The following is a 12,520-nucleotide window of genomic DNA, read 5'->3' on the forward strand; positions in this document are numbered from 1 at the left end:
ATTTATTTTGGGTCATTTGTGTCCATACAGCTTCATATTAGTGCTGTAATAATATAATAATCCACAGTTGATCAACTGCTATAAAACAACCATAAATGATGTGCATATAAAACACAAAACAGCTGCTCCAAAATTAAAACAGTATTTTTTCAGCCTTAGCACAGTAATGTAAAGTTAGCTGTGCATATTCCAGGTGTACATTCTGCTGTTAAAAATGCTGATAAAAATAAATGTGGAAAAACTAATTCACAGCATTTTTCTCAGCTACACAATGCTAAACATATCAGGCTAATGAGCTGCTGTTAGCAGTGACTCAGCAGTAGCGACAGGCTTCTTATTTACAACAACATACAGTGCAATAGTTTGGCTGATCTGTCCCTGGATAACAGTCAGTCCGTTAAAATCCAGCCGCAGCGTTAGCTTAGCTTCACTGATGCATCTTTTGGAGACAAAAATAATACGTGTATTTCTACTCTGAGAAGCTCGTCCTGCTCTCGCATCGACTCGCCGTGATTGGTGCACGTGATGTAAACAGAAACACGCTGACAATGCTTCTTCTTCTGTTTTACCGTGTTTGGCACGGCATCCCGCAAAAATATGTAGCGCCACTGTAAACAGGAAGTACACTGCTGCTAGCAAAGTAACGGAGAAACACACCATATTGTAATGGTAACGGTGTTATTTATTTAAAAATATATTGCATTACAGTACTAGTTACTGTCAAAAGTGATGTTGGGTGGTAACGCGTTACAAGTAACGCGTTACCACCCAACACTGCATAAATCACAGGTTTGAATGTAAATCAAAGGAAATAAGGTTACCATGGCTACGAGGAACTAAAGGTAAACTAAAGAACGTCACATTGAGAATGGTTGATCACACTCACCTTCTACTCACCAATATGATTTATTATTAATAAAACATCATGTGGATAAAAATATCTCTGATCCTTCTTCTAGAACCACAGAGTGTCTGTTTTATATCAGTTATAATCTGATAATATGTCTAACATATAATAATATATGGGTTTTAGATTATTTAAAGTTGTTCATATTATTACGTTAGGAACTTACATGATCTCCATCCCGTGTCGGTCATCATGAGTTTACATGAACTCTTTGATGAGTCTGTCCCTTTAAATGTTGTCGCTGCCATGAACATGCAGCTTTTATTTACATAGTTTCACTGAACTGACCTCAATAGTTAGTGCTTCTAAACCAACAACCTGTCTTTTAGATCCAATCCCATCTCCACTATTTAAAGATGTTCTTCCACTAATCAGCACTAATATGATGAACTATAGTAACACATCTCTAGTAACAGGTTATGAACCACAGGCCTTTAAAACCACTGTAATCAAACCTCTCCTTGTTCATGTTAATAATCTGTCCTCAGCCAGAGTTAATCATGGAGTTCCACAAGGTTCAGTTTTAGGACCAATACTCTTTACATTATATATGCTTCCACTAGGTAACATTATCAGAGAACATAATATACATTTCCATTGCTATGCAGATGATACACAGCTTTATCTCTCAATGAAATCAGATGAAACTCATCAGTTATTAAAACTCCAGGTTTGTCTTAATGACATCACATCCTGGATGAGTCGTAACTTTCTCCTTCTTAACCAGGATAAAACCAAAGTGATTTTATTTGGTCCAAAACACCTCAGAGATAAATTATCAGAGTAAATAGTGTCTCTAGATGACATCACTCTGTCACCCAGCACCACAGTAAAAAACATAGACATTATCTTTGATACTGACTAATCCTTTAATTCTTATATTAAACAAATCACAAGGACAGCCTTCTTCTACCTCCGTATATAAATAAAGTTGAGTTGAGAATTGTGGGTCATCATTATGTGGTCTCCTTTGATCATAGAAAATAACTGAAGTACCTGTATGTCTGATCACACATTGATCACTGATCATTGATAAATGAGACTTTGATGCCAGCAAAGTGGCTGGTGGCTGGTGACGTGGTGACGTATCGATCATTTCCTGTTTATGCTCTACCGCTGCTTGCAGCGCTCTACTACTGTGTTCTGCTAACGCTAATCAAACTTGTTGTAATTGATATTTTAGCCTTGAAAACACTTGTTTTAATTTTTTACCGTACAGTTAAACGTACGAAGGTTAAGTAAAAAGCAACCTCGCCTCTTAGAGGCAGTGTAATCTCCTTTAAACTTCCTTTTGTCCTTAGCTTAGCTTAGCTTAAATTTAGCACCTATGGCTTCTCTCTCCTCCCCTCCGCTCTCCTGCCCGGTGTGTCAGATGTTTAGTTACTCCTCGTCCTCCTTTAGGGACAATGGTAGTTGCATAAAGTGTAAAAAAGCCGCTCGGGACACCACCATGTTCACGTCTCAAACAGGTTCTCCCCCCTCCGTGAGGACAACACACTCACCGGGGAACAAACTCTGATAATTGCCGACTCCATAGTGAGAAACGTGAAGCTAGCGAAGTCAGCGGGCATCGTGAGGTGCATCCCAGGGGCCAGAGCGGGCGACATAGAATCAAATCTAAAGTTGCTGGCAAAGAGTAATCGTAAGTTTGATAGGATAGTCCTCCATGTCGGCACTAATGACTCCCGACGTCGTCAGTCGGAAGCAACCAAAGTGAACATTGAATCAGTTTGTGCTTATGCTAAAACAATGTCGGACTCCGTAATTTTCTCTGGTCCTTTACCAAATCTGACCAGTGATGACATGTATAGCCTATAGCATGTCATCATTTAACCGCTGGCTATCGAGGTGGTGTCCAGAAAACGAGGTGGGCTTCATTGATAATTGGAGATCCTTCTGGGGAAAACCGAACCTGATAGGAAGAGATGGAATCCATCCTACTTTGGAGGGAGCATCTCTACTATCAGAAAACATGGCACAGTCACTGTTATGACATCTCATGAATGAGACCATGTTACAGAGGCGGAGTCCTCCACGCCCCTCTGCGCTTGCCTTAGGACAGTTTCCCTCCCATTGCTATTATGATAGCTGTGTTCATCGCCATGACAACTGTTGTGATGGTGATGAATATTATTTTATGGAGACGGTGTCTGTCCCTCGACCCATATTTCACAATGATTTTAACATAAAATCAAATAAAAGAGCTATCAATTATAAAAATCTGAAAAAAATTAAAATCTCAAATCTAGAAACACCAAAACATAAAACCATTAGATGTGCTCTATTAAATATTAGATCACTGAGATCTAAATCTCTACTAGTAAATGACCTTATCTCAGAAAATAACTTTGATTTATTCTGTTTAACTGAAACATGGCTGTATCAAGATGAATATGTTAGTTTAAATTAAGCCACTCCTCCCAGCCATTTAAATACTCATATGCCACGAGACATAGGCCGTGGAGGTGGTGTAGCAGCTATTTATCATTCCTCTCTCCTAATCTATCCTAAACCAAAGGCTAGTTACACTTCCTTTGAAAGCCTGGTTCTAAATTTATCTCATATCAAATCAAAAACCTGCCAGCCAGTCTTATTTGTGATAATTTACCGTCCTCCAGGCCCTTATTCTGAATTTCTATCAGAATTCTCTGAGTTTATATCAAACTTAGTCCTCAGTTCTGATAAAATACTGATAGTAGGAGATTTTAATATCCATGTGGACAAAGATAGTGATAGCCTGAGCTCAGCCTTTATGTCCCTAATAGACTCAGTTGGCTTTTTTCAAACTATTAATGAAGCTACTCATCGTTTAAATCATACTCTTGATCTTGTTCTAACATATGGCCTTGATATTAATGAACTAAAAGTCTACCCTGAAAATCCTCTGCTATCAGATCACTTTTTAATATCTTTTAACATTATCCTAGAGGATCTCGCACTGTGCAATAAAATAGTTAGGAGTAGAAATCTGGCCAATAGTGCTGTGGCTAAATTTAAAGAGGCCATTCCTGCTGCCTTAAACTCAGTGCACCATCCAATAAATAACTATGATATTAATTATAACCCCTCTCAACTGGATCTGCTTGTCGATAGCTCTGCTAGTCTACTAAAATCCACCTTGGACTCAATTGCCCCATTGAGGGAAAAAACTATTAAACGTCAGAGGAAAGCTCCGTGGTTTAGCTCTGAAACTCACACACTCAAACAAACAACCCATAAATTAGAGAGAATGTGGCGCTCCAATAAAACAGAGGAGTCACGAATACTCTGGCAAGAAAGCCATAGTAAATACATGACAGCCTTACGACATAGTCGATCTACATACTACTCCTCACTAATTGAAGAAAATAAAAATAATCCGAGGTACCTTTTCAGCACTGTAGCCAGGCTAACACAAAGTCAGAGCTCTATTGAGCCCATGATTCCTCTAGCCCTCAGCTGTGAGGACTTTATGACATTTTTTAACCATAAAATTCATAAGTCTCTGGTCTTTGGAGAGAGCAGACGTGTTTTCATTTGCTCCGATAACACGACCTTGGCTACAGCTGGCTACAGCTGAACAGCCTGAAAAATTGGGCCCAAGACTGAAGGAAAATGGTGAAAAAACCGCAGGGAGGCCCTTCAGAACCCAATTCGGGTTTGGAAGAGGTCAAGGAGATGATACGCGAGGGTCTACGAAACCTATCTGCCGAGATAAAGTCGTTGGAAAAGACGCTGGAAAACTCACTGGAAAAACTACAAAGCGAAGCAAAGGTACTGAAAGAAAAGAATGAAATAAATGCTGAAGAGATAAAATTGTTGAACGCTAGGGTTGAACAGCTGGAACAAATGGAAAGAGAGAAAGATGTCATCATCACAGGCCTAAAGATAAAACCCAGGAGTTACGCGAGTGTCGAAGAAACAAAATCGATTGAACAACAGGTCATTGACTACCTGGAGTCAAAGGACATTGTCCTGAACCTTGACAACATCAACTCCTGCCATCTCCTGCCAAAGAAAAATGATAACAGAGCTGTAAAAATAACCTTCACGAATATGAAATTCAAAGGACAACTACTGAGGCAAGGAAATAAACTCAAGGGAACGAAGGTGTACGTCAATGAAAACCTGACGAAACAAAATGCAAGCATTGCATGGAAGGCACGCCAAATAAAAAAAGGAGGAAAGATTGTGAAGACGTGGTCAAAAAACTGCAGGATTTATATCCTGGATGAAGAGGACGGAAAACCAGTTCTCATCAAAACGATGGAAGACTTGGGAAAATACGAAGGATCCACCTAAACAACAACATTACTGATGGTAATCATGGATATGGACCCAGATCTATATAAACACTGGAAACAAAACTCAGACTGTGATTATTTTACGGAGACCGAATTAAATGTGGAAACCAAGAGTAAAAAAGGTCTGTCATTTATTCATTTCAATTGCTAGGTGGTGGGGTGATTAAGGATTACATTAAATTTAAATTCAAAGTGTTTATTGTCATATGTGCAGCTAGAAACACGTTTTCTTGTACAATTAAATTACTACCTTGCTTATGAACTAAGATATAATAATGTGTTTATACAAGTTAAATCTAACAGTGGAAAATACAACACTGCCAATAGAACTAACAACAGCAGTTAGAAACACGCTTATGAACTAAGATATATTACATTAAAATACTACCTTGCTTGTGAACTAGGATATAATAATGTGTTTATACAAGTTGGATCTGACAGTGGAAAATACAACACTGCCAATAGAACTAACAACAGCTGGATTAGCCTTGATGTAGAGACAAAACAAGCTGCAAACTTGTATGTCCAAAAGAGACATTCCCGAGTGGTGACATTATGGATGAAAAGGGAAAAACCTTCCAAACACCTTCGAAAGAGGAACTATTCTGGAACTGGAGGAATGCTAACAACGTCTGGCAGGGAACAAGGCCAACACGAACAACGATAGAGAGGAGGAGGAATAAAAACAAGACAACACTGACTACAGATGAGAATACACAAAAAAGGACTGTTCAGAACAACTCAAGAATGTTTGACCAGAGAGACATGTAAACCCATGTAAATTTGCGATGGTAAAACGGGACGGGACCCGGATAAGCAAACTGCTTCTCTCGTCTCCTTTTTCGGCATGTACAAAAAAAAAAAAAGTGAATGTAACCATGTTGGAAATAAACTGAATAAATAAATAAAAAAAATAAAAATTAGCCACTCCCTGCCTTCACCTGGGCCTGCTGTACCATTAAATGTAAATAGGCCTAACCTAAACTGTTTCACACATATAGGACTTCAGGAACTTAACTCTATTATTTCATCCTCCAAACCATCGACCTGCCTTTCAGATCCGATCCCAACTAAGCTGTTTAAAGAAGTTGTTCCCCTGGTCTGCCCATCTTTGTTGGAGACAATAAATATATCCCTATCAATAGGCTACGTGCCACAGTCCTTTAAAGTAGCTGTAATCAAACCCCTTCTCAAAAAACCTACTCTTGATTCCAGCACTTTAGCAAACTACAGGCCTATATCTAATCTTCCTTTTATTTCAAAGATTCTTGAGAAAGTTGTGGAGGCTCAGCTCTGTGACTTCCTTCAAAACAACAGCCTGTTGGAGGACTTCCAGTCAGGTTTTAGAGCTCAACACAGCACAGAGACTGCTTTAGTTAAAGTAACTAATGATCTACTCTGGGCTTCAGATGAAGGACGACTCTCAGTGCTGGTTTTATTAGATCTTAGTGCAGCTTTTGACACTATAGATCACTATATTCTACTAGAGAGATTAGAGAAATTACATGGAATCACAGGGACTGCCCTAAACTGGTTTAAGTCCTACCTATCTGATAGGTACCAGTTTGTACACGTGAATAATAAGTCTTCTGTGTACACTAAAGTAAGCTACGGGGTTCCTCAGGGCTCTGTGCTAGGTCCAATCCTCTTCTGTATCTATATGATCCCCCTTGGTAATGTTATGAGAAAATACTCTGTTAACTTTCACTGCTATGCTGATGATACCCAACTGTATGTATCATTGAAGCCAGGTGAGACAAATCAGCTATCTAAACTTGAGGCCTGTCTAAGGGACATTAGGGCCTGGATGGACCAAATTTTTCATCTTCTTAACTCAGACAAGACTGAGGTCATTGTACTGGGCCCACGACACCTTAGAGAAACCTATGCTAGCCTAACTGCCCTAGATGGCATTACTCTGGCACGAAGCACAACTGTTAGAAACCTTGGGGTTCTATTTGATCAGGACTTATCCTTCAACTCTCACATAAAACAAACTTCAAGAACTGCCTTCTTTCATCTCCGTAACATTGCTAAAATCAGATCTATCCTGTCTCAGGGCGACGCCAAAAAACTAGTCCATGCTTTTGTTACCTCTAGACTGGATTATTGTAATTCTCTTTTAGCAGGCTGTCCGAGCAAGTCGCTTAAGACACTTCAGCTGGTTCAAAATGCTGCAGCACGTGTACTGACTAAAACTAGGAGAAGAGATCACATTACTCCTGTATTAGCCTCTCTGCATTGGCTTCCCATAAAATATAGAATAGAATTCAAGATTCTTCTTCTCACTTATAAAGCCCTAAATGGACAGGCACCAGTCTATCTCAAGGAGCTTGTAGTGCCATACAATCCCCCCAGAACACTACGCTCTCAAAATGCTGGACTACTCGTTGTTCCATTTGTCTCTAAAAGTAGTATAGGAGGAAGAGCTTTCAGTTATCAGGCCCCACTTCTCTGGAACCATCTACCAACCACGGTTCGGGGGGCAGGCACCCTCTCTACCTTTAAGGTTAGGCTCAAAACATTCCTCTTTGGTAAAGCTTTTAGTTAGGAACCAGCTCATAGCTCATAATTAAGATGCAATAGGCATAGACTGCCGGGGGGGGGGGTCTGGCATGCTCGGTTGGAGAGAGGTTGGAGAGGGCGTTAAGAGAGAGGTCATTTAGGTTAGAGAGGGACCGGAGAGGGTCCCATTCCTCTCTCTAACACTCCCTCTATGTCTGCTTCTTCCCTTGTGTGTTTGCTCCTGTACTCCTTCTGGCTTTTGTCTTGCAGGTCCGTGGGATCCTCAGTGTGGAGTTACAGAGTCTCAACAACTCTGTCTCCACCCTCTCCTCTGCACACACCCAACACAGCATAACGTGGATGGCTGTTCATCATAGGAATGGGATCCACACAAGGTTCCTGCTGCTTAACAGAAGGTTTTCCTTGCCGCCATGATGAATTCATGTTGGGTGTGGGATACATATGTATATGTATATACGTATATATGCATATGTGTGTATCCATAAAATGAAGAGTCCGTCCTTAAGACTGCTCTACTGTAAAGTGCCTTGAGATACCATTGGTTATGATTTGGCGCTATACAAATAAAGATTGATTGATTGAGATTGATTGATTGAGCAGGTTGTGGTCGTGTGAGAGTCTAACCTGTTGATAGTTTGAAACAAACACACGGTACAGGAGAACAGTGTTGTCATGGAAACATATATCTTTGATTTCTTTGTTTCCATCTCAGCTAGAAGATGAACCAGTACTCAGAACAGACAAAGAAGAAGAAGATGAGAAAGAGGAGGATGAGGAGACCCTGAGAGATGAGGATGAAGATGAAGATGAGTGCTCCTATTCTAGTGATTCTGAGGAGGAGATCTCCACTGCTACCAGAGCCAAGCAGCTAGCTGAGCGTCTGAAGGCCTCAGCACGGAAAGTTCTACGAGATCTGGGACGAATTCTGGCCCTGATTCTACTGGCCCTGGCTGGTTAGACACACACACACATTATATATATATATATATATACACACGCATTATATACACACACTTTATATACACACTTTATATACACATATTTATATATACACACACATTATATACACATTATACATATACACACACATTATGTACACATTATATATATATATACACACATTATATACACATTATATATATATATACACACATTATGTACACATTATATACAGTATACACACAACCTGGCCCTGGCTGGTTAGACACACACACACATTATATATATATATATATATACACACGCATTATATACACACACTTTATATACACACTTTATATACACATATTTATATATACACACACATTATATACACATTATACATATACACACACATTATGTACACATTATATATATATATACACACATTATATACACATTATATATATATATACACACATTATGTACACATTATATACAGTATACACACAACCTGGCCCTGGCTGGTTAGACACACACACACATTATATATATATATATATACACACACATTTATATATACACACACATTTATATACACACATTTATATACACATACACATTTATATATACACACACATTTATATACACATACACATTTATACATACACACACATTTATATACACACATATATATACACACATTATATACACATTATATATATATATACACACATTATGTACACATTATATACAGTATACACACAACCTGGCCCTGGCTGGTTAGACACACACACACATTATGTACACAATATATATATACACACACATATTATATACACATTATATATATATACACACACACATTATGTACACATTATATATATATATATATACACACATTATGAACACATTCTATATATATATATATATATATATATATATATATATACACACAACCTGGCCCTGGCTGGTTAGACACACACACATTATGTACACATTACAATGAGGCAAAAAAGTATTTTTTATTCAGCCATTAATTGTGTACGTTCTCCACTTAAAAAGATGAGGCCTGTAATTTACATCATAGATAAACCTCAACTATGAGAGACAACATGAGAAAAAAAATCCAGAAAATCACATTGTAGGATTTTTAATGATTTTTTTTTTGCAAATTATGGTAGAAAATAAGTGTTTGGTCAATAACAAAAGGTAATCTCAATACTTTGTAATGAACCCTTTGTTGACATTGACAGAGGTCAAACGTTTTCTGTAAGTCTTCACAAGGTTTTCACACACTGTTGCTGGTATGTTGGTCCATTCCTCCATTCAGATCTCCTCTGGAGCAGTGATGTTTTGGGGCTGTCGCTAGGCAACACAGACTTTCAACTCCCTCCAAAGATTTTCTATGGGGTTGAGATCTGGAGACTGGCTAGGCCACTCCAGGACCTTGAAATGCTTCTTAAGAAGCCACTCCTTCGTTGCCAGGGTGATGTGTTTGGGATCATTGTCGTTCTGAAAGACCAGCCACGTTTCATCTTCAGTGCTCTTGCTGATGGAAGAAGGTTTTCACTCTAAATCTCACGATACATGTCCCCATTCATTCTTTCCTTTACATGGATCAGTCGTCCTGGTCCCTTTGCAGAGAAACAGCCCCAAAGCATGATGTTACCACCCCCATGCTTTACAGTAGGTATGGTGTTCTTTCTCCTCCAAACACGACGAGTTGTTTTTACCAAAAAGTTGTATTTTGGTTTCATCTGACCATATGACCTTCAACCAATCCTCTTCTGGATCATCTAAATGTTCTCTAGCAAACTTCAGACGGGCCTGGACATGTTGTGGTTTAAGCAGAGGGACACGTCTGGTCCTGCAGGAGTGTGTTACTGATAGTAGCCTTCCTACAACGTGATTTTATGGATTTTTTTTCTCATGTTGTCTCTCATAGTTGAGGTTTATTGATGATGAAAATTACAGGCCTGTCTCATCTTTTTATGTGTGAGTACTTGCACACACACACACACACACACACACACACACACACACATTATACACACTCCTTTGATGTTCTCTTCTTTCCCCTCCCCTTTTCTTCCTCCTCATCCTCTTCCTCTCAGGTATCACGCTGCCTTCGGCGTTCTCAGCGTTCTACTTCCTGCTGTTCATGGGCGTGTGCACGTGGTGGGCGTGTCACTTACCCATCAGCCACCTGGGCTTCAACGCCCTGTGTGTGATGGTGGGCGTGTACGCTGCTGGTCACATGGTTTGCTTGTATCTGTATCAGAGTCTGCTGGCTCAGGCCCTGTTCCCCCCCCACAGCCTGTGGGCCAGGTAAGCTCCTCCCCAGGGCACATGACCCCGCCCACATACAGACATCAGCAGCCGTTTGAACAGTGAAGTCTGAGTCAAAGTATGTTAGAGTTTAAATCTGATACTGGTACATAGATAGAGGATAAGTTAACTCCAGCTTCACATATTCTATGATACACTGAGTTAGTTCAAATATCAAACTAACTAGGGCTGGGACGATTCATGGACGATATTCATTTAGAACGATTTGATCTGAAATGGATTCAGTAATTTTTGACACAAAAAAGAGATTATATATATATTTACAGATATATTTAAAGATCTACAGTTATATACAGATACATTTACATTTTACAGATATATTTACAGATATATTTAAAGATGTATTTACAGATTTACAGATATATTTACAAATATATTTACAGATTTACAGATATATTTACAAATATATTTACAGATTTACATTACAGATTCTTGTTTGTTTTATACATCAAAATAATCCAATATTAATATCAACAATGATGAGGAACACAGGCTATAAAACTGTAAAGTAGTCCGTTTTTAAAATGTAATATGGTTCATAATAATGTTGTTTCTTTCCTGTTCTGTCTTCCAGGCTCTGCGCCTGTAGCTTCACCAATAGAACCATAGACCTATAGAACCATAGAATCATAGAACCATATAACCATAGAACCATAGAACCATAGAACCATAGACCCATAGAACCATAGAATCATAGACTCATAGAACCATATAACAATAGACCCATAGAATCATAGACCCATAGAACCATAGACCCATAAAACCATAGACCCATAGAAACGTGAACCTTAGAACTATAGAACCCTAGACCCCTAGACCCCTAGACCCATAGAATCATAGAACCATAGAACCATAGACCCCTAGACCCTTAGACCCATTGACCCATTGAGGCATTGACCCATAGAACCATAGAACTATAGAATCATAGACCCATACACCCATAGAACCATAGAACTATAGAATCATTGACCCATAGAACCATAGACTCATGTAGAACCATAGTATCATTGACCCATAGAAGCGTAGACCCCTAGACCCATAGACCCATAGAATCATAGACCCATAGAACCATAGAATCATAGACCCATAGAACCATAGAATCATAGACCCATAGAACCATAGACCCATAAAACCATAGACCCATAGAAATGTGAACCATAGAACTATAGAACCCTAGACCCATAGACCCCTAGACCCATAGAATCATAGAATCATAGAACCATAGACCCATTGAGCCATTGACCCATAGAACCATAGAATTATAGAATCATAGACTCATACACCCATAGAACCATAGAACTATAGAATCATTGACCCATAGAACCATAGACTCATGTAGAACCATAGTATTATTGACCCATAGAAGCGTAGACCCCTAGACCCATAGACCCATAGAATCATAGAATCATAGATCCCTAGAATCATAGACCCATAGAATCATAGAATCATAGACCCATAGAATCATAGACCCATAGAACCATAGAATCATAGACCCATAGAACCATAGAATCAAAGACTCATAGAACCAAAGAAT

The 12,520-nt window shown here is 39.0% G+C and overlaps 1 protein-coding gene across 1 annotated transcript in view; it reads left to right on the plus strand.

Moving 5' to 3' along the window:
- piezo1 (piezo type mechanosensitive ion channel component 1 (Er blood group)) overlaps positions 1–12,520 on the plus strand; it is a 159,292-nt gene that overhangs the window by 28,874 nt on the left and 117,898 nt on the right. Inside the window, exons 6-7 of the mRNA XM_028467785.1 lie at positions 8,429–8,669; positions 10,752–10,965. Of these exons, the coding sequence (XP_028323586.1) occupies positions 8,429–8,669; positions 10,752–10,965 (455 nt within the window). The remainder of the gene's footprint in view (positions 1–8,428; positions 8,670–10,751; positions 10,966–12,520) is intronic.

This window comes from Gouania willdenowi, chromosome 15 (assembly GCF_900634775.1).
Source record: "Gouania willdenowi chromosome 15, fGouWil2.1, whole genome shotgun sequence".
Lineage (NCBI taxonomy): Eukaryota > Metazoa > Chordata > Actinopteri > Blenniiformes > Gobiesocidae > Gouania > Gouania willdenowi.